At 37.7% G+C, this 24272-nt stretch overlaps 1 protein-coding gene across 5 annotated transcripts; it reads right to left on the bottom strand.

Annotated features, from left to right (window-relative positions):
• Window positions 1-1310: 1310 nt before the first annotated feature.
• On the bottom strand, window positions 1311-23934 carry LOC137296447 (uncharacterized). 5 transcript variants are annotated; one of them, XM_067828237.1, is made up of 10 exons: window positions 23618-23934; window positions 17258-17306; window positions 15256-15393; window positions 13847-13980; window positions 9254-9377; window positions 8812-8975; window positions 8032-8094; window positions 6018-6093; window positions 5548-5676; window positions 1311-3492 (listed from the first exon to the last, which is right to left on the bottom strand). In XM_067828237.1, exons 1-10 carry the CDS (start codon window positions 23750-23752, stop codon window positions 1511-1513), a joined length of 2994 nt encoding a protein of 997 aa, XP_067684338.1. In that variant the 5' UTR covers window positions 23753-23934; the 3' UTR covers window positions 1311-1510. The 5 variants fall into 5 exon arrangements, with proteins under 5 accessions (XP_067684338.1, XP_067684340.1, XP_067684341.1 ...); XM_067828239.1 differs by lacking the exons at window positions 13847-13980; window positions 15256-15393; window positions 17258-17306; window positions 23618-23934 and adding exons at window positions 10717-10787; window positions 12381-13689; XM_067828240.1 differs by lacking the exons at window positions 13847-13980; window positions 15256-15393; window positions 17258-17306; window positions 23618-23934 and adding exons at window positions 10712-10787; window positions 12381-13586.
• Window positions 23935-24272: the final 338 nt, after the last annotated feature.

Below are 24272 nucleotides of genomic sequence, written 5' to 3' on the forward strand. Positions count from 1 at the left end.
ATTTTCGATTGATTAGAATTTTGGTGTTTTAGTATAATACACTTGAATGAAGAAAACTAGCAATTAAATCTGACAAACATTCACAAATAAATATGCACAACAGCATAAAGCAGTGCTTGGTTTAGTGGATTGTTACTTGCACTTGTGCAATGCAATATTACACAGTGCAACCTGGTTAGACTGCCCATTGTGCAAGCCAACTTTTGAGAAATAAATCTAACATTATAAGCATAAATCAGATCTTTTTTCTGCTGAACTTTACTATTCATAGATACATATCCATGCCACAGCTCTTGCAAACAGCGATCAGCTGTGCCTCTGTGTTGCTATGGGTTCATATGTACACCATGATAATATGTTTATATGCATCTAAGACCTCTGATATTTTAACACACTATGTTCAGACTGGACATTTGCTGGTGCAGCTAAGACTGATCTAAGACTGCACCTGGTTCAAGTAGGTTAACATGTTTTAAATAAGCCCCGTAAGGCAATGAGCATTGTAACATTTTAACAACTTTAATTGTTTTGAGAAAAATTCCAGTGTCTTTCTTATTTGTGTACATTTCATTTCATGACAGCCGTAGTTATGAGCAATCATTAATTAGAAAAAAAACACATGCGAAATAAACCCTCAAACTTGGTGATTACAATAAAAATATATAAATGTATATATTTCAATTGTAATTGACAATCTTTCACCACAAGTGCTCTGATAATCGAAAGGGGATTTGGTTTCCGAAGTGGAAACAGGAAATGCATGTACGATCAATGTCGGAGACTCTGACTTGCAATCTAACTATCTTTCAGCTTATGCTGAATGTGTACACATCTAATGTACTGAATGTAGTTGGGGACCCCTCCCTAAAATGTGCCTTCTAATAGAAACATTCTGTATTCACGTACCTGTTGACTGTTTTGTGTGATTATGAACTCACTAACTCAGTCACTAATATATTTATCATCCAAAATGTTTTTGGACGGCAGTGTATATTCATGCTGAAACTAGGTGTGTTGCATCCCACAGACAAGATAGATGTGTGGGTATCAGCTTGTGTTTAAAATAAAGTTGTCCTTTATATATTTACAAATGTTCTACTGATGTTTCCGTAAAATTAGCAAGAAAGCATGTAATGTTTCCAAAGCATCCACAATCCCTAATACATGTACCAAGTAATATAACATCTTTCATCCTTTCAGAATTATCTGGTTGTACCTGCTCTGCCTTTTCAGTTCTTCAGGTATATGCCTCCAAATCTGAATTCTGAAGAATTATCATGTGTACTTTCAAATCAGTTTGAAATCAGAAATCAATTTAGTCACATTTATTACCTATAGCATTGAATTGTGTGGCTTTGATTGGTGATTTTATTGCATCAGAAGCAATGCAGTGTTTGCTTTTTTGATGCATATTTTCACTTAATACAGCATCATATACGCAGGTTTTCCATGTCAAGGGGAACCCTGCCATTACCACCCTGTTAGGACACTGGGTCAAGGTCATCTGGTTCTACCTGCTCTGCCTCCTCTGTTCTTCGAGTGACTGATCATGTAAGTTCCTGCCTTCATCTGAAACTTGTGATTGGTCACCATCAACTTTCAGTTCAGGGTTACTGGACGACTTCACTTCAACATGCAGAACAGAGTCTTCACTGCTGTCAGGTGCACAGTTTTGATTGTTGCCTGGTAACATACCATGGTACTGCGGTACGATGACAAACTGACCTGATTCGTCCTGCTCCATACAAAAAGTTAATGATCTATCATCACTTCCACCAAAAACATCAGGTGGACAGAAATCAATGTTGGGGGCATCCCACTCACTTCCTGAGCTTAGTCTCTCCTTAACCTCTTGTGGTAACCCTGTATCACAGACATCAGATGAAGGATTTAGCAATGGAACGCCTTCCTGCAAGTCTTCATCCCATGGATGAGGATCGGGCTGTCTTTGAAATTGTGGATTATTCACGAACTGTTTTCTCTTTGGTCTTTGATCTTGAAACAAAGAATTATTATCTTGATAATGATATAAGGTCTGTGAGGGGATGAATGGCGTCTCATGTTTATCAGGATGGACCCCTGGCCAGTCTGATTGCAGCTCTGTAGGAAGGAGCTGAAGAAGCTGGTTGGGGGGAACATACCTCCCTGGAGGACCCTGCTCATCAAAAATGACTGGTCCTTTAAACAAGTGACGAGGAAACATTTGACCCCGTGGATCAACACGTCTTGCAGAATAGTTGTGATCCATGGAATCTTCGTACTGTCCACTATCGTCATAATGTCCACTGTCATCATACTGCCCACTACAGTCATAATGTCCACTGTCAATGAAAGTCTGATGGCCATAATGAAGGTAAGGGTTATAACCTTGACCTGACAAACTGCAATCACATTTCCCCATTCCAGTTCCACACTGGTCCGGGTGAAGGTTTGGCTGATTAACATTGCAATAACCGACATTAAGTATCCTTTGTCGTCCATCTCCCATCCCATTTTGGGCTTGCAATGGATGAAACTCATCTTGTCTATATTTCTTTTCAGTGTGCACTGGGTCTACTGAGTGCATTGGACTTGAAACAAACCCTGAGTCTGGTGCATAATTACTTGGCAGATCTGGTGAGTGTGTGAATTCAAATTCACTTTGACCATGACAAGGTTTATCTGAAACCACTTCCAAACTTACACAACTCTTATCAAGATCTGGTTCCTTCAGAGTCAAGAGATTTGTCCAATTCTTTTCATCAAGAAGAATTCTGCTTGTTGAGGCAAGCTGACATGGCTCTTCATCGGTTTCTTCTTCTACAATCTCGTCATCAAGCTGATCAGACATGGAACCCATTGACTGGGCCTGTGGATACCGCATAAGTGTTTCATTTGTCATGCGAGATATGGCATCACTTTCTACTATGGAAGATGTTGCACGATTCCTTGTAAAGTTTATTCTTGATGGTTGACGATTTACCATTTCTTTACAGAAATCTTTCCAAGATTCTGATAACTTATAATTTTTATCCATTCCACCTTTCTTCAGCTTGCGTCCCAGATTTGAAAAGTCGTCAGGCAAAACATACACTACATGATTTCTTGAAGAGTGGGAGAAGCAACTTGGCTTCATCCTGACTTCATTAAGATTATTATTATTTGAGAAGACCTCCATATGCTCGTGATGTTTGTCAAAACATACAAAATATACGCGGCAGGATAGTGAAGGATTTTGTCCAATCTGTTCCACAGCCTGGTGGTAATAATTTTCCCTTTGTTTCTTTTCCGATATTTCTTTTCCTAACTTCGAACAAACAACTAGGATGTTTGAATTCTTTGCTTTGTCTTCAAACCATTTCGCCAGTCCGGTCCCAGCTGTGATTTGCTGTAACTGTTCCTGGTCGTAGTGGACGTCGACGTGTAGGTTTTGTCGGAGGACACATGACAACTTTTTCACTCTTCCCTGGACATCACCAGCACTCACCAATAATGTCTGTCCGCTTCCTGAAACTATATTAAGAGAATGTTCAACACTGACTCTGATCCATACAAGCCTATACCAAGGTGTCATAAGGTGTTTCTTTGTTGTTCTGAGTTTCACTCAGCAATATTTCAGCAATGAGATGGGGCCTCCAAGTAATCCAATCTGGATTGGATGATTCAGTGATTGACACAGGGGAAACATCGAAAACGTCAGTGCACAATGATATGGCATCGACAGTGTTTGAAATTAACATTTTTAGCTTGTAGCAAGTACTTGCTATCGGGTTTGAAAATAGGTAACAAAAGCATGATACAACTTAAGTAATTTTCTGTGTTTCTGTTAACAGTTGAACCTCATAATACTTAGTTTCTTTCAGTCTAAGTAAATTTATCCTCAGTACTTTTCGTTACACTCCACCACTGAGTCTAACAAAACCTTATGGGAGGTCGCGTCAGGTAACCTTTGAGATTGACCAATCAGAGCACAGCTTACCAAATCGCGAAAGTGCACATTAGCACATCCCTTACGAACTTTTTATCTCGAAAAGGTTCGTACCTGAACGATTCCGAATGCTATTTAGCGTATGATCGCTTCTGGGTGATGCACATGGCGTATGTAATGCCATGACAACGGTGAGTAAACAGTCGCTGAAAATAGTGTTTTTGACAATATTCAAGGATGTCATCTTGCAAAAATATTAGCTAATGGTAACCATGTCAACAGAAACCCTAAAGCGCATATACTGCAGGTCAAATAACTGTGTTATATGCTGATTTTTGTTTGTGGAGAGATCTGTGTCGGTGACCTGAATATTTTGAAAGTGCCTCCGATCCCTAAATAGTAACCGTTGTCTGATTGGTTAAATCTATTTAACCATCTCGCATTTGAGTGAACTGTCATTGGTTGCTCAAAGGTTACCTGACGCGACCTTCTACTAGGTTTTGTTAGACTGAGTGGTGGAGTGTAACGAAATACACTGAGACTAAGTTTACTTAGACTAGGTAACAAAATCCATACATGGTGGCAGCATTCTTTCATAATTATCCCTCCCTCCCTCCCAGTCCTATTACTGTCTCTTCCCTCCCAGTCCTATTACTGTCTCTGGCCATATGGAACTGTATTAGGTCACCTGACCCTCTCTCCACTCACCCACCACCTGTTCACTGGTAGTTTAGAGGTTCAACACCTCTGAAAGTCTGTGGGTCTACATCTCTAGTCAAGAGATCTATCTCTTGAAAATGACAGCTAACTAATGAACATAGGCGTTTTCACTAGAAAATACCAGGCAGCAAGTTGTTGCTACTTTGTTTTCCTTTCAGGTAGCAAAAATAGGATCTTAAATACCAAATTTGCTACATCAAAGCTTTAATTTTGAACCTTGACAGGGCCCTTAGTGTGACCATCCGATCCATCAAAACATCTCTTACAACAAGCAAAGGTTTGTAACTGTAATCACCAATCAAATTACATGACAGTCAGATGAAATTAGAGTTATGAATGTCAATTGGTAACACAAAACAAACAAATGACACAACTCTCAAAAAATTGTTCATTTGGGCTGAAATGACTCACAGATGTACTGGAGTGAGCGATTAGTTTTCCGCTGCTTCCAGGAATATATCACAGTGGGGCAGACCTGAAGCGGGTTTCACACATTGTACCCATGTGTGTAATCAAACTGAGGTCTTCGTCTGTTGTTCAAACAAACTCTTTAAGAAAGAACTATATATATATATATAGTTTTCCAAGGTAGCCAATATACTTCTCAATCATACCAATGTATATTGATCACATCAACACATCATCTAAAGGTTAGGCATTTACTTGTCAGTCTTAAAGTCTTCACTGAATTCCTGAAATGACTGCTATTTGTAAAACCCATTTCTGGTGTCCCCAGGCTGCCTTGATGTTTGAAAGCACCATAAAACCCAACTCACTCACTCTCACTCACTCACTCACTCACTCACTCACTCACTCATACAATCTGCCTGATGTTCTTCCTTTCAGGTTTTATCTTATGAAATCAAATATGGCTTCCAGACAGTCATTCTGATTCTTGGATTTAGATTCTTTCGACTTACCATGTGCTGATCTGAAGCATCCTGGGCCATGCCAGCAGATGACGATCAAGAGGATGACGGCCAGAACTGCTCCACTAATAGCTGCCAGAAGGATCTTCAGAGTGGAGTCTTCTTCCTTCAAGGGAGGATCTGAGGAGAAGCAGCAACAACTGATTCTTGGGGTCTGTAGCTCACCTAACATTATAGTGATGCCAGTTTAGGTTTAGGGTACAATACCACTTGCGTCTTGGCAGGACTGGGAATACCTCTTTGTTGTAGCTTTTATTCCTACTAAACAGAACATGCGCTTTTTGCGCAACCAGGCATAAACAACCTGTGACAGCTAGGTAATTGAGATAACTCTCTTACCTGACAACACTGCCAAGCTGACTGTGTGTCTCTGAGTGTGTATCTCTCTCTCTCTCTGTTTCCTCCCTAACTAAACTGCCTTGAAACCACCTCACTCATTCACTCACTCACACTGTAATCACCTATATAAATCAGCTGAATGTTCTTGTAAACAGTCTTTCCACAAGGGCTCGTGTTATTAGCCATCTTCGGTTCCACCTGCACAAAAGTCAACAACAAAACTCACACAGAAATATATCACATGTACACATCATAGAATTAGATATTAAGCATGATGCAACTTCGGTAATTTTCTGTGTTTCTGTTGACAGTTGAACCTCATAATACTTAGTTTCTTTCAGTCTAAGTAAACTTATCCTCAGTACTTTTCGTTACACTCCACTGCTGCGTCTATCGAAACCTTATAGGAGGTTGCGTCAGGTAACCTTTGAGATTGACCAATTAGACTACAGCTTACCAAGTCACGAAAGTGCACATTTGCACATACCTTTTGAACTTTTTATCTCGAAAATGTTCGTACCCGAACGATTCAGAATGCTATGCTCGCTTCCGAAAGATGCACACGGCGTATGTACAATCATGACAACGGTGAGTAAACAGCTGCTGAAAATAGCGTTTTGGCAATATTCAAGGATCTTATCTTGCGGAAATATTAGCTAATGGTAACCATGTCAAAATATGCCCCAAATTGTATATACTTCAGATCAAATAACGGTGTTTATGCGGATTCTTTTTTATGGAGAGATCTGTGTCGGTGACCTGAATATTTTGAAAGTCCCTCCGATCCCTAAGTAGTAGCCGTTGTCTGATTGGTTAAATCTATTTAACCGTCTCGCGTTCGATTGGACGGTCATTGGTCGCTCAAAGCTTACCTGACGCAACCTTCTACTAGGTTTTGTTAGACTCAGTGGTGGAGTATAACGAAATACACTGAGACTACGTTTACTTAGACTGTAGTTTCTTTAGAAGCATAATTTACTCTGTTCCAACCAAAACGTTTTGTAATTTCAATTCTTTATTTATTTTATTTTAGTCCTCATTCTATTTTCCCTTTAATTCACATTTTTTCTCCTAAATTCAACATTTTGAAATTGTTCACATTACACAGGAATAAACAGGAACTGTAACTGTCTTGGTTACACAAATCAAGTAAATTTACCAATATCCATCACAGGTATGGTTTCTTGGGTATGGTTTTCTCAAGGTAAGAGTTTTACAGAGATTGCCTATCAGTGTAATTCCTGTGAAGATAGATTACTCGACATGTATATATTTGCAGTAGCGCAACTTTATGTCATAAGTTTGACTCGTGCTTGGAAAGAAGGTTTAGTGTAACGAAAATCAATTTTTCTATTTGATGTCAATCTTGTGATTAGCAACATGTGCATCTATCAAATGGGATACGATGACATGACACAACAATTTTGATAACAAGTTTGACGTCGTTAGTTGCCTTTTAAGGTAAGCATGGGTTGCTGAAGATGAATTCTAACCCAGATCTTCACTGACTGTTGTATTGAGCCTCACTGGATCAATGTTCAATCACTGATTTGTCTGGTCCAGGCTACCAGTCTAACAAGGTAGCTAGCTGTTATGTAAAACTACCCATGCTCTGTGACAGGTTCATCAGGAATAATCATGACAAGCAATGGTGTCTAAAGTGGATTGTTACGGGATTGTTACCAGGGGCCAATTTCTCGAAACAAACTTAAATTTTAACTCAAATCTCAAAATGAGTTTGACAATTTGAAACAGCTGAAATTTTTACTCAATTGCATTTTTTAGGCTAAATAATTTAAAAAACTAAAGAAATCTGTCCACCAAATTCAGATTGTCCACTATGTTTGAGCTGGATACCAATTTCCTTTCATTCTGGAAAATGTGTGTTCTTGCATTTTCTCAGATTTGAGCAAAAACTTGAACTTAAGTCAAAACTCAGACTTAAGTTTGTTTCGAGAAATCGGGGCCGGAACCCTAACCAGTGGTTATTGCCTCCACTTGCTAAAAATGCTGGTTGGATTTTCCAAAAGGGAGGTCATCTGATGCCAAGATTGTTGGAAAAATGTTAAAACTCACACACTCACTCAGATATCATATCAAATACTGAACATGTAAAATGAAGGGGAGATAACTTACCTTGACAATGTAATAACCAGGACTAAGGTTCTCGAATTCATGTTCTTCAGTTCCATATTTTTTCTGCATAATCAGACACAAGCATTCTGTGTTGAAGTCATAAGAAAAAACTGTTTCTAAATAGGTTTGTTGAACAGGAAACTGGGGGTTACATTAGGGAACTAGCAGTTTGTTGAGATATATCACATCAAAACCCATCAATTTGCTCTCATTCTTGACATATTCTTCATGTTCTTCAGGAATATTCATATTCTTCAGGAATCCCAGATACTGTTCTCAATTACATAATGTATTTTTTATGCATAAGTAGATTATAGCAAACATATATATATTTATGGTATTTATCATCAGAGTTTCAAAAATTCAATTTCCTGATGCCTGGGACAAGTCAGTTTCCATTTTGGGCAATCAAATAATAGTACCTTACTTGTCCATAGGCTACTAGATTTTTTTCTGCTTATGGTTTCAAACAAACCTGGATTTCATTTCATATCTGCTCAAAATGTAGCCATTAAAATTCATGATGATAATAAAAGAGGGTTATCTTTCTTTGTTCTTGATAAATAGTCCAGTAAACATGAACATCAAATACCTTGCTGATTTATTCTTTCATAAGTTCATCATCACGATTATGTCATAAAAATTCACACAAGTGGCAAATTAGACTGGTCAAGCAACTTTCTCAAAGTCATGGAGAAGGATATCTGTTACTTCATCAACTTGTGTTGATATATTTGATATCAGTAGACACTTGGGTGAGATTCTCTATATAGCCCCCACCTTGGCTGTGCTGAGAAGATCCTTCTTCTGGTACAGTGAAACCAAATACTGAGTAATCCTGGATGTAGAGTCAGGCCTCTCCCACACAACGTGCACACTCCGTCGTGCAGCAATAGCTGCCACTGCCAGAACCACACGACACTTAGGGTGTTCTCGCGGTTCACCTGATCAACAATCACTGTCATGTTATACAGATCTTCCTATTTGTGGATTGAACTATTGATTTCTTTGCCTTCAAAAGTTTACTATGTTGATAGAAGTGAATAGATACATAAAAAATTTAAAAGCATCCCAAACAAGAGGGGATATCGTGAACCTGTAGAAAAAATTAAGACTTATTTCATTTCTAGATTCAGTATTAGAGAAAGGGGAAACAAATTGTATAGATGCTGAAGTCAATTCCTGTGAATTGCTTTTTAATGCCTTCACCAGATGAACTCACTGTGTATGACAAGGGTGTATTTAGTTTCTGCCTGTGATGGAAGGGAAGTAAGCTTCAGTTGGTAGTGATACGTGACTCGATTCATGATCATAAGTCCAACCAGGCACTTGTACTTGATCTCCCGCTGAAACAAACAGACATTGAAATTGACATTGTCATAGTGACATTGTAAATAAGGTCAAGCTTGACATTGTAAATAAGGTCAAGCTTGACATTGTAAATAAGGTCAAGCTTGACATTGTAAATAAGGTCCAGGTCACACAAATCGACTGGTCTCTGTGCAATCCCCAATGTAGGCAGTCACCAAATTTGCAGATATTGGGTACAACAGAGCATTATCATGGCATCGAGCATCAAGAGTATAGAAAGTGGTCAAAGTGTCATGAACAGTATATCGTGTTAATAAGAATTGGACATAAGGACAGGCAGTCGTACGCTTCTGAATACGTAATCCCCCATTCCATTTTACAGCAGGGACAAAAAGGGATAGATCTTTGCACCCCTACAGCTACAGGAAAACATGAGGCTATACATTTTCAGGTCACTCTTTATGAACTGTGTCTGACCAATGAAATGACTGACAGGAAATTGACATTATCAGGAAGCAACAATCACAAGCTTTACAGCTATAGGTTTTACAATTATACGTAGTGTCATTAAATATATTTTTACAAAGTTTTCATTTTAAAACATGAAAACTTAAAAAAGAAAGTCAAAAAAAGAAAGTTCTTGCAATGTTCAGCAGATGATAAAGATTATATATGGCAGTACTTTCAGTGGACTATGGAGGTCTCTCCCATTTCAAATTAGGTGGTGAGGTTGTGGTTCTAGCATAGACAATGTCATGGCAAGGGCCATTGGAAATGGGAATCACACACTGTACCCATGTGGGGAATCACACACTGTACCCATGTGGGGAATCACACACTGTACCCATGTGGGGAATCACACACTGTACCCATGTGGGGAATCACACATTGTACCCTGATGATGTGGGGAATCAAGAAGGGCTGGGACGGGTACTCGGGTACTCGGGTACTCAAATACTTGAACCTGGGTTGGGTACAGCTGGAATCGAGTCCTATTTCAAGGAATTCAGTACCCCCTTAAAAGGAGAGAACTCTTTAATAACAAGGGCAGATAATGACTTCTCATTTTCATTATTGTCGAATGTACCACACATCTACATCACTGGTATTGTCCAGTAACAGGGTGTTGTTATTAATGACTGTAACTTATCTGCACATGAACAGTGAGTAGTCAAGTCAACAGCACGAACGAAAAGTTTTAACGAGGAATGTAAATAATGGTGTCGCTCTTTATATTGCTTAAACAGACATAAATTAAATAGCTTGAGATATTAATATCTTATTGTTACCTTTTCAAGTTTTCTATAATAAGCTCTCTCAAATCGTGACTGAATATTCAGAAACCTGACCAAAACACTGTATTTCTTACATTACCGGGTACTTGAATCCGCTTCGGGTAAGTACATGCGGGTACTCGATTCCATTTTCCCCTACCTGTCCCAGACCTAGAATCAAGCCCAAGTTTTCTGCATGACAAGTGATCGGTACGTGATATATAAGGATATGACTGACTCTGATTATAAATGTTGTAGTGACACTAGTCCTGATAAAACAAAGGGAGTTCTGTGAATTCTTTTGAGTGAATACATTCATAGAAACTGTGATGATTCTGCTGGAAACTGACACTATCATGTACCACTGAAATTCAAAGAAGACTAACTGTTTGTTGAAGCTTAGAAAAAATCTTAATTATTCTTATGGGTTAATGATTAAAACCATCAATGAAGCAAAAGACATGTGAAAACAAAAGTTTTTTCTGAGTTTTGTTTGGACAATATTTCATATTATCAAGGCATTGATGTTGAATGAAATGACCTTAAGGATGGCAGGCCTTGATTTTCGAAGCTCTCTTAGCGATAAGAAAGTCATAAGTTAATGTTAATGTATGGTACTTATGACTATCTTAGCGGTAAATTGTCGGATTAACAAGGATGTCTGACTAAATAAAATGAAACTAAATTACATTTATGAAATTTTTACCGACAAAAGTGTCGGATAAAGCTGATTGTCAGATAAACAGAGGTTGGATTAATGAGACTCTACCATACACTTAATAAACCTGCCATTCAAATGCAGTTTTCTTTGACTCAATGGCTCCATTTGGGAACATCATTTTAACAGTGTTTCTTCATGATCGTGTTGTGACGGGTTCAACATCCCATCGCCTGATGCAAGTCAGTTTCCATTTCAGACAATCAATTTATGGTATCTAACTTGTTTGTAGTGTACTAGATAATTTCTACTAACAGTTTCAAACAGCAAATAAACTTGGATTTCCTACAAAATAATTTACTTGCACTGAACCGGGATCATATGATGGTTTCCCTCTCACATCAATAAAACCAACATACTCCATGTTACAATGTTCAAAAGAGGCGTTAAATCAACCTTGCACGCTCAATAACTCGTAGGTCTGCTGCGACAGAAACCAAGGGATCAGTCAAGCGGCAACACAGTGGCACCACCTGTATCACACCTCATCAATCGAATTGTGACCACACCTCAGTGGTTCTGCTGTTTACCAAAATCATACTTCTTAATTTTTTAGAATTGCAGTCAGAATTTTGAAGAGGTCTTGATAAGTCATTGCACATATTCAATGACAAGGTTCTCCATTGCCAGATCTGAGACTCGTGGGAACTACAGACCTAGGTGGCGCTGATGCTTATCAATCATGATGACAGCTGTGCTTGCATTGGTTGTAACCTGAGATCCAGGAAGCAGTATCTAATAGCTATCTACCGAATTAGGGATATTGAAGTGATATACGATCTTGGCAAAAAACAAATGAATATTTATTCATGTCTGAAGCAATTAATATCAGCATAATACCTTCTGACTGAACTTAAACCAATATCCCAACTGATTTAGCTTAAAAAAAATCAAGACTGAAATCATTTAGAAAGATTGAGTGAGAATGGTTTTACACCATGAAGTACTATTCTGGCAAAATCATGGTAATGTACACTGGAAAAGGGCTTCACTGACATCAAACACTGGTCAATTTCTGACAATCCCCAAACAGCAGTTATATTTACCCTTCTGCCCTACCCCTTTGTTGCACCGCCTCCGTCGTGAGCATCCACCCAGAGCGGGAGGTTGCGCCATTCCAGAATTGCCATGCTGCACCAAAAGACTTTAAAAGATGGTACTTGTTGGTTCCTGTCTGGCGCTTGGCATTAAAGAGCAAATAAACTCACATTTTTTGTACATTTTTAATCATTACACATGAAAGTTTTGTAGTTGGTCCTAAGTGAAACACAAACTTCATTCTAAAGAAATGTGTGGTTAATTAATACCAAGCATTCAAAAGTTGCCAAAACGTTGGCTCCTTCACTCATTCCCATCATAAGAAACCACAGACAGGTTAAGCAACTCTGTTGCCATTGCACTACATTAAGCCGCAGTGATGTCATGAGAGGAAGTATTATCAGTTAGTTGTATGTAAAATGTGTCACAAGCTCGTCAATTTGCTGATTTCCCAACGTCAACAAAGACATGCCGAATTGTTGTTTTGCTGTCAAATGCTCCCAGGTGTCAGACGATGGTGTCACCATGAAGAGATTTCAAACAGACCCCTCAGTTTGGGCTAGATATGTTGTTTGTGAGTGCGAAGTAGGTGGTTCAACACCTACCTCACTTCCAAGATCGAAAGTGCTATTTAGATTTGTTTTGAGTAAAACAAAATCAAAACTACTTACTAGTTGTAGTAAATGATTGATTACCAATAGGATTACGCATGACACATTTTGTAAAATAACAATTTCTTTCACGGAAGTTATCAAGGTTGTGGTTGAAGTGACAATGATATTGTAAATGGCATCATACTCACACCCACCTTGCTTTCAAGAGTGAAATTGTTATGTTATCAGCAATGTCGAACAAAATCCTATTGTCCATCAACCAAATACGTATTTTACATCCAGTAGAAAGTAGTTTCGATTTTTTAACTCAGTGAAACACTCCTAAATAGCATTTATTCTCAGACTGGCGGACTTACGATGATGTACCGAGCTTGTCTTTCTGACGTCATCCAAGCCGCTCTCGGACTTGAATCGTCTTGGAGGCTTCCAGTTGTCTAATGATGTTGCTGCAGCCTCAAAATGGTCTGGACGACGACGTGGAAGTGATTAGCAACATCTCCCTGTGTCTGCCAGTATGCAGCATTACAACTGCTTGGTTTCTTTGGGCGTTGGTCAACCATGGCATTGTGAATGTGAATGACAGCCATTTCTCAACCTCTGCTGCAATGGGAGCTGAGTGTTCATAATGCACATGCTGATTTTCTATTCATCCAACTGCATTGTCATCACAAATGCTCTTGGGTGCGTTTGAGATGTCACATCCCTGTGATTTGAAAACGTGAGATTCAAACCTAAACATCACAGTTGAGAATTTCTTAGCCATGTGCTTTCACTATATTGCAGTTTTGAAAACAGCAACATCTCTAAAATGGACTTGGCGTATAAAGTCCAACATCCAGTTATAATGCCTGACTACTCACCGGTATGTTCTGTACAAGCCTGGCAGAACTGAAGTCAAACACTCGACATATTTCGTGTTTCTTGTAGTATTCATCTTGTCCCGAGGGGCAGCTGAAGTCCACAAGCACAGCCTTTGTGCTTAAAGCTTCAATCCCTGAAAACACAACACCAACAGCTGTATAGACCCACACCTCAAATGTGACTTGTTTCAAAAGCATATTATATAACATGAATGATGACAATGTAGACAATTTAAAAACAACAACTTATTTGACTTCCTTCATAACTGCTGTTTGGCATTGATCCTTGTGCCTCTAAATGGTAAAGCTGCATAAAATAATTTAAATGTTTCTCGGGCACATTTTCTTCAAAAGTGATGAGGGCAAAAGGACTTTTGTTTTTAAATTTTGATAGAAAAATGTTAACAGGAACACATTTTTATTTTTTTTCTCTTAGAAAACGGCTTGGGAAGTTCAGCCTGTGTTAAAGAGTCAAAACTAAGTTTTTAAAATGGCAGTAAAAAATTGTTACACGCACAAATAAAAGTGATGCACCAATGCACTAGAAACATTTCATTTTTCATTTAACCTAAATGCAGCTTTACTGAGATATCACCATGAAATATCTAGAAATTCAGTCCTTAGTCATCAAGAATAAGCATAATTGTTTAACACCATTCCAAGCAATATTCCAACTGTATGGCAGCAGTCTGTATACAATCAAGTCTGGACCAGACAATCCAGTGACTGACATCATGAGCATTAGATATCCATACAATTCCTATGTGAAGAGGTGTAAACCAAGTCAGCAAACTTAACCACTCGGTCCTGTTAGCCACCTCATACAAGCATGGGCTGCTGAGGACTGATTCTAACTGGAATCTTTATAAGTATTAAACAACTGACCAGATGTACAGCAACTGCTGAATCAGCAATTTTCCAAGCTCAGTTGCTTTTTCTATCCCAGTCATGATCCATCAACAGTGATAACAGATGAACCCAGAGCAACTAGAATAATGAAATCTTTCCCTGTATTTCTGTTTGTTTAATGCTGCAATATTCTAGTTACATAATATTTTTTGACTAGTAAACAAACACGCATGGGTCAGTCAATCAAGTGACTGCCATTATGACATATACTAAGATACAATGATATGCAGTCAATCTGGTCCCCAACCTAACACCATCAGGTTAAAGGAGGGACCTCTAATATTCTTAAGCAGAATCCTAAGGATAAAGATGAAAAAAAAAGCCAATAAAACTATAATAACTAATAACTAACTAAATAACAGTTGATCACTGCATTGCCTGGTCCATGCTCGGTTATTTACAGATCGCCTTATATCTGGAATATTGCTGAGTGCGGCATTAAACAACAATCAATCAAACAAATAATAACAAAAAATAAAAATTGTTGTGTGGATGCTTACCTCCATGTGGTGTATTAAATGAGTACGTGAGACTTGGGTTCTGACCACGCAGATAGGTTCCAATGGTTGCCAGCAATGCAAAACTGTGAAATGCCACAGTCGGAGATATGTTATACTGATTACTGATGCTGGTGCACTCTGAAACAAATGTTCCTATTTGAGACTTAAAGGAGATATACTGAATAGAAACAGCTTTGAATATGCTGAATAGTTATGTAAAGTAAACATAAGTATTTCACATTTCTTAAAATTAGGCCAACATCAATTTCAGTTATATGTGACACCAGGACGTTAAGTACCAGACAATGTTCCCTAATTTTTCTGTGTTGACATGTAACTGACAGGTGTATCTTCACTTGAAAATAGCTAAAATCTGGTTTGCACTCTTAAAACAATAAATGATATGTCAGTGTATTTGTGTGTTTGCTTGTACTTAATTTGCATGGATCCCATAAAGCATACTGACACTGAACCAACCAATGTTGTGTTGTCCTCTTGAACACCAGGCAGGGAAACAACAAGTGCCACCTATTTATGTCATATGGCATGAGGCAATCTTGGACTGAACCCACCCCCTTCATAGCAAACACTCTACCCATTAGACCATGGAGGATTACAGAGACTGTAGACCAACACTACATTTATTCTCTTCACATTATTGCATCAAACATCTGATATTTCGATGCCATAGTATAACTATATGACAATACAGTTTTGCATCAAGAGACGAGGCTCACAATACAGTATATCAATATATAACTCCTGTAGTGCAATGCATAAGATTTATTGCTGGTTATTTTGATGTAAAAACATGTTAAGTATAACAAACTGTTTAAGTGATAGTTTAATCAGATTCTCTCATACTTCCTGTTTGGCTATAAATAACAAAACCTGCACAGTGTCCCCAAACAAGATGTTTATTCTCTATGATATCCAATCTTTGCAGTCTGATATTTGAAAACAAATGATTCAGGCTTGAGATTCAGCTACAAATAGGGATAGAACCTGAAATACAACTACTGTCTTGAGAAACAAATCATATTTCACACACATTTATGAGACATATATCAATATAATTAAAACACTGACACTAAGTCTTTGAAGGGCATCTATATGTGGAAAGAAAAGCTAGGTTTATGAATGACACTGACACTGTCACTCTCTGACTGATGATGATTACTGTAACTGTTTGCTCAATCATTGAAAACACTCACCAGACAAGTTACCTCTGTACTGTGTTTATTGTGAGTTACATGATTCATGCTAGTATTTCCCAGTAGGAACCTGTGTCACAAGTTAATAATGTGTCCCTCTGTTCAAGAAAATAAGGTGCATTCATGTTTCTAATATTACATCATGTTCCTGCCTAACCTACAAGTTATGTAAAGAGGAAATTGTCCACTGTTGATATCCATCTAGGTGGCTTTTCCAGGAAAGCATTAAAGGCAAATAACAAAAAATATACATCATTCTATATCCTGCAACCTAAACAACCATTGCTAGTGTAGAAAGATACTATAAGTGATTTACGGGATGGGACCCCGAAAATTTGGATAAGTAGCAGGATATGAAATTTCAAATTTGAAAATCCACCCATCTTTAATGAAAATGCAGTTACCTGAAAGAAAAACATGTCACAAGAATTTGCCCTTAGCCACATGCTGCTGGTTGATAATTACTGATATAAGTTTCAATAATTTGAAAAATGAAAGATTCTCTGTTTATACCCTTGTGTCCCATGTTCCACAAGCTATGGTAAAGCCATTTAATAAACCCACTGATCAGCCCAAGATAATTCTTCCTCTACATTTACAAAAATATACAAGCAAAATAATGCTTTCTGAATTTGAAAAAAATGTGAAATGTTTTTCATGAATAACAATGCCAAAAAATTCTAAGTATTGAATATTGGGCTAATGGGAACCAAGATGAAATTATCCCTGGTATTTGTGACAGAAAGTATGTATAGTACATTATATTTGTATTGAGATTAAAGGCTCACCATCTTTATGTCCAATCTGGCAGGGAAAGTATGGAAGTTGACCGATTGCCTGAAAATCAAGTAAAACAACATTTATGTCAGAAACTGATTCTTCAAAAACAGACCCATGAGAGTGGCTATGTGGCAATGTGACATTGCTCACTTGATAACAGTGATAGAATCTACGCTGAAACGCTCCATCAAGTGCAGTACTCTATGAAGTTGTCTATCCATACAGAGTGTTCCTCTTCACGAGTCTTCATTAAATGAGGAGAGGGAACTAGAACCTGAATTTGAAGAAAGTCTACACTTGCTTCATTTAAGCTTTTGTATCGTAAGGGTCAGGGCAGTATGAAAACTGTTGTGGTTCAGGAACTGTGAGAAAAACTGCAGAGCATTTGCTGCAAGATTGTACCGATGAAATGGAAAATAAATATACCAAATCATTTTAATCATCTTAAAGGCATAAACATTTGGCACCATGTCATATGATAATCATCATTTTAATTTCAAATACTGGCATAAAGGTGACTTGTTGATTGAACGATTGTGTAAATGTTGGTGTTTCAATGACTGGGGTTAAGCAGTTTATGTGGACAAGAAACTAACACCACTGTCTCAGCATCAACACACAATTTCTACGAAATGTTTAATGCAATCTCATTTACATCAAAACCTAGATTTTGTTATCAATAAACATACAGCTGAGGACATGGCATTAAACATCATTGTGTGGCACAAACGTTATATTTTTACTTCACGGAAGGTCAAAAGTCATACTGTTCTGACATGGACAGTGGATTGCATCATCTATCAATAGTATCATGTCGTTAAACATGTTAAACATACAATTTTCAGGTCCCATACACGCCACATCTCCATACAGTACATGCTTTGTTTTAACAGATGCAAGTCTCTATGAATCCTGGCAGTAGGGTAGCCCAGTGGTTAACGCGTTTGCTCAGTCACTCACTCATTTCATGAGCCCCTACAGGGAACAAAATAGTCCTAATGATTTGCATGCCATGGTATGGTAAATATTTAAATGGCACAGATGAAATATTTTCACAGTGTCCTGGTGGCACACCTAAAATTATACAAATAATACACATCATGATTCATTTAATGGAAAATGCAATAAATGTAACCAGTTCAAGTTATTGACAAGCTACTTTCTTTCAGCTCTTAAACCCATTTATTGGTTCAGCCTTAACATGAGTCTGGCCATGACATCCTGTTTTGGATGATAACAAAGTCTGTGAGTTTGTGGATACTGGCAAAATAAACCTGAACATTCTTTCAGTCATGAATATGTTCAGGAAATCCTGCCCTCAAGTTTACAGGTTTACAAGCTAACTGATTTAATCAATAAATTGAAATAGCACAATTGTTATGATGTTTTAAATCTGGATCATCAAAACGAATGGCACAATAATTTTCAAAAAGGCACACCTAAATTATCTGTCTTGTGTCCTATCCATCGAAATAATTGCATTTCTATCTCCGACTCTATAAAATAGTGATGACACTAGGTTTCAAGCATATCCTGCCCTAGACTAACATCTAGTCTCTAATATGAACATACTTCTCAGAAATACAGTTCGAAATTCTAATCATAAAATATAATACAAATGAACCCTACGACTGAAACTGGAAATCTGGTCTTGCCACATAATCTGTCGATACATGGGCTTCCTTTGATATATTTGTTACATGGTCAGTTTGACAGGTTAATCCTGCCCCACTGGCAGCACCAATACACTTCAGTTGTTCACATAATAAAACATAGGAAGATGTGATAGTGGTCAAAACAGAAGGCTCTATCAGACATGCCAGCAGAATCTGAGTCAGACTTGGTGGGGGTGACTGTGCCAGAATTAAACAGAACAGATGCCATTGAAGTCCTGGTTTGCATGAACTTCATCATGCTATTAGATGGAAATGGGCATCTGATAGAGGAGATACGGTAGATAGACGGGTGAGGACCTGTCCTGTTATTCACAACACAAATGACTTCTTCAAGTGATTAAGAGGAATAAATTTATCCATCGACAACTTTAATTTTTAAGTGGTAAAGGGACTCCTTTCATGAAGCGACCGTTAGTAAGGTCAACCTAACTCCCATTCTTTAACACTGCACTAGGGTTACCTTAGACTAAGGTAACCTTAGTGCTGTGTTAAAGAATGCCCCGGTAAATTTAACCTTAGCGAAGGTTGCTACGTGAAAGAGTGAGTGAGTGATTGAGTGAGTGAGTTTGGTTTTACGCCGCTTTTAGCAATATTCCAGTCATATCACGGCAGGGGACACCAGAAAATGGGCCTCACACATTGTACCCATGTGGGGAATCAAACCCGGGTCTTTGGCGTGACGAGTGAATGCTTTAATGACAAGGCTATCCCACCGCCCCATGCTTCGTGAAAGAAGCCCCTGGACTACAAAATGGGGTCCGAGACACTTAAATATTCTTATTAATACTGTTATTGTATTGTGTATCATGAACATCACAGTAATTACACTGCAAATAAAATCATTACTCGGCTAGTAATAGTCTCAGTGATAACTTATTTTACTTGATCAACATAGAGTGGAAGCTGTCAAAACCAGCATCTGTCCAATCTGGCATGTTGTCAACACCTGAGTATAAAGTCTCAGTCGCATCCATGGCTTGTACATATATCATCAGCTCTACAATCCAGCATGCTGTCTACACCGGACTATTTCTTCAGTCCCAGTGACTCCCAGTTTAGACAGCTTCCACTGTATTGATAAAGTATTTGGACTTTTTCTGAATCTGTATGCATACATCTATTTCGTTACATCCATTGTCAATTTCTATATGTACAGGACGCAGGAAGACAGGATAATGTCTTGCAATACAGTTCAACTTGGCAACACTGTTCGTTTATTGTGGCACATGTTCCCATTTGGTGTAAGTACTACCTGATCAGCATGGCTGATCGCAGGCAGGAAACTTTCTTGTATGTGAGGTCTCTGACAAGGAAAAGAGTTTTACAATTTTATCCTGTTCATACTGTTTGAACTGAATAAACAATAGATGGAACAACTTCTTTAAGTGGCATTTTAGAAGTTGGTGTGATGAGGATGACATTTATGGACAGACAACTTGTTTCTTGCAATGATAATGGTGTTAGAATCTACACCGAAACGTTGCATGCAATTGCAAAAAAGAAGTTGTCTATCCATAAGTCTTCTACCTCAATTGATGAAACAGTTTTGTAACTGGTTTAGCAATTCTGAAAAAATAAAAATCTAAAACATGGAACTAAAATGTAATCAAACCTCTAAAATCTAATGGCAAACAGATGTTGTTTGTTTCACCACAAATATATTATCATAAACAATATGTTACAATTTGATGGTATAAAAATAATTCAGCCTGACAACATATTAAAATAACCATTTTGTCCTACCAACCAATTTAAAAAAAAACAGATCAGTGTTTTGTTGCATCAGTGTTTTTGGATGATATAGTATCTTTAGGAGGCCACTTCCTCATTGCTTGCACCATGTTGCATTCTGTTTGGTGGATTGCGCACTGTCTAATCTTGCTCTCCCGCTGGCCTGTCATTGCCGTTATTTTACTGGTTTGATAACAAACACCTTATCATTGACATTTGGTGATTAAACAATGTGCCCTTGACAACCATAGCAACATTCTGACGCATATTCACATTGATAAATTACAAGTACACAAGAGTATGAACAGAGCATTGTTTTTTCTGAATTATTGTTGCTAGTTATTTTGTGCACATTATTTCTTTGTGAACTAGACCCTAATCAGCTGTCATTTACAAACTTCTCACTTTGTCACTGGAAATGCTACTCTACGCATATGTCCAGAAATTTTGAAAGGGTCTGAGTGGGACGATGGGTGGGTGTCTAGCCCTGGGTTTGATTCCTTTAATGGATACAATGTGTGATAGCAACTTCTTGTATCCCTGTTGTGATATTGAGAGAATACTGCTAAAATATTGTATAAAATATTTGTAAACGTGTTGTCACTTCAGATACAACACATGGCTATTCATAGAGCTAATGACACATGTAGTTTTACTGGTTTAGATATTTCAATAGTTGGCAAGATTCATAAAAATTATTCGGAAGATATTTACTCATATGTTAGATAGTTAATTATCTTGGTGAAACATCTAGTTATCCGGCTTTGCTATTCATTATGTTGGGTTATGTAATTAAATATTTCTGGTTAGAAATTAATTAAATTATCTAACTTCAATTATTTATATCCCAAATAATTTAATATCAAAACCACCTAAATAAATAAACATCCTAAATACTCCTCAATGATCCTAAATAATTAAACATGTAACAGCAATGACAAGTGGCAGATAACAAATGACAAAGATATGTTTACTTTCAGTACATGTATTTCAGGAATAAAACTAGTCTGATCAACCAAGTATGTGGCTGTACTGATGACTCATATTTTGAGAACATGAACCCCAAAAGTCATAATCATAATTTTCATTTATTCATTTCTAGAACTTAACTGAGAATGAACTAGTCATTATGTCGAAACTGGAGCATTATCAACATCAAAATATTGTAATATTGTATTGTCAGGCTTTATACAAACTTTAAGTCTCCACAATAATTCTACAATGAGAAATGTTTAATACACAGACAATAACTCTTAACTTTAAACTGAAATGTGAAAAATGATCCCTGAATGGAAACATGACCCATGCATGAAATGAATGTAATTCCCAGTGCAACGAATTAGTCTAACCCACTCAGGTGTATCATTCAGGTGTAAGAACAAAGAGTAATTGTTTCCGTATGATGGGGTGACTGATACACCAGGATATTCCAGCTGTACCTAGTCACACATGACATTACAGCTCCGTGTGCTTTGTCGATGACCCACAGACAAATTTGTTACAGAGCTAGAAACAACTTCCTAGTCACTGAACCCACAGATTAAGTAAATGCACTTTCAACTGGCCTGAATTAGTCACAGTTATGTAGTTAAATACCCTTTTCATACCTTACCCGACCAAGTATGCAATTGTGTAATTGCCACACAAAACATACCACTAATCTTTGTTTAGGTGTACTAAAAAACCCCACGACAAACCAAGAAGAAAACAGTTCAACTATGAAAAACACAAAGCCAATCGTTTTGCGCCATTGTTTTGCAAGTCTTATCTGACTGAAAGGAACATAAAACAAATGTACCCCCTGCAGATTTTAAATGTCAGACATGCCAGGAAGGGGAAATCCTCACAAAATCCAGTCAGGTTAGACTTTCCTTTTGTCAGAAACAAGGAATCAGTGCACAGTTAGGCAATATCCTGAACCAGATACTGTAGTCCTTGGTCTTTTCTCTCTTGAAGGTGGGTGCAATGTCGGAAACCCATTTCTGGTGATAATGCTAGAATATTGCTAAAGGCAGTCTTAAACTAGACTCACTCACCCTCTTGGAAGGCAGCTGGGCAGCCCAGTGCTTGAAGTGTTTGTTCTTTTTCCATTCCCCACATGGACACAAGCTGAGAGGGACATTTCTGGTGTCTGGTGGGGGGGAGAGGCTGATACTGCTGGTTTATTTAAAGTAGCATAAAACCTCACTCACTCACTCAGTTACTCTTCCACATTTTTTTTTTTTCATTATAATAAAAATTCTAGAAAATGTATTGCTGCACGGTTGCCAAGATGCCACATGAAAAAAGTGACTTAAAATAATTTTTAACAGAATTATTAAAAGCAGATATTCACTGGCTATAAATTATCCAGTTGTCAACATCCATGAGAATAATACATTAATGAATACCAAAAAAAACTATCACCAGTCCTGAAAATGAATGATATTATAAGTACATGTACATGAAGTGGTTCAAAACATTTTGGAAATACTAGATAATCCCCTCAAGTTTTGTTTTCACACTTTATAAAACTGTCTTAGCACTTGAAGTGTATCAGATCATTGGAGATATAGGTTTTAAATACTTTTCTGAATTTAAAAGCTTTAAAGACACAAATATCATGTTTGTATCTGCTCAGCTCTGCAACAGACACTTTTCTTCATAAGCATGTGCTTATATTTCATACACAAATACAGTTCATAAGTGGAATTAAGGAAATATGCCGGCCAAGCAGTTTCACTAGTACCAAGTAACTGTAAATAGTGACCTAATTATTCTTCTCCACAACAGATATAGGCACGAAAAACACCTCAAGAATGTTTAACTAAATTCAGACTGCAAAACATGTACATGTGATTCACGTTATATTGGTTCACATGTAGATACAGTTCGGTCAGATAAAAACAAGTTTGTCAAGAAATGTAATTATCTTTGTTGACAACTGCGACGTATGCTTTAGAAATTAGAGGTTGTACTTACGGCCTGGCTACAGTTCTTCGGAACACAGTCATTGTCATAACGGGTCATGTCCTCGGCATGTACTCTTGAACATGTCTCCTCGAGGTGGAAAATTCCAATAATGAAAACCCAGAGGAAAAGTCGTGTGATATCCATATTCTTTGTAACTTGTTGACATGGATAAATATATTTGGGGTGTCTTCGTGACGGTTAAACTCATGCTCTCAACCAGGAAGTAACCGCGTACCTGCAACTCATACCCGTTCGATAATCCGGTTTGGATTGGCCGTGTGCCTGTCTCGGGGGACGTTGTCGTTGTCAAGTTGAGAAACAGTTGTGAGGACGCTCGGTGGTATGATTTACATCTGTGTAAGCGGATATGTCACTGCCAATTTAGTTTTTGACACAGAACAAATACATCGCGACGAAACTTATTCAGAACAGAATATTGATCATGTATCAACATGCCTCTGATATTTCATATTTTAATTTCTTTTTAAATTATTTATGACTCATTTTACCAGGTGTAGCTCCTTGACCGAACCAGACGATGTTTATGATTATTGGATTTATCAATAGCAGCAAACACGTGTTGAATGAGCGAGTGAATTTGATAATATTTGACGTCACATCTCTGCTATCTTGGGTTATGGAGTGAGTGTGTATGGTTTACGTA

This window comes from Haliotis asinina, chromosome 9, assembly GCF_037392515.1.
Source record: "Haliotis asinina isolate JCU_RB_2024 chromosome 9, JCU_Hal_asi_v2, whole genome shotgun sequence".
NCBI classification, from domain to species: domain Eukaryota; kingdom Metazoa; phylum Mollusca; class Gastropoda; order Lepetellida; family Haliotidae; genus Haliotis; species Haliotis asinina.

Bases quoted from the DNA above. Each gene is read 5' to 3' on its own strand.
- LOC137296447 (XM_067828237.1), bottom strand. From the start codon at position 23,752: ATGGATATCACACGACTTTTCCTCTGGGTTTTCATTATTGGAATTTTC. The intron at 13,981-15,255 runs GTAAGCATCCAC...TTGTGTTTTCAG, and splicing joins ATTTAATACACCACATGGAG to GGATTGAAGCTTTAAGCACA. The intron at 8,976-9,253 runs GTGAGTTCATCT...ATTGTTGATCAG, and splicing joins ATACACCCTTGTCATACACA to GTGAACCGCGAGAACACCCT.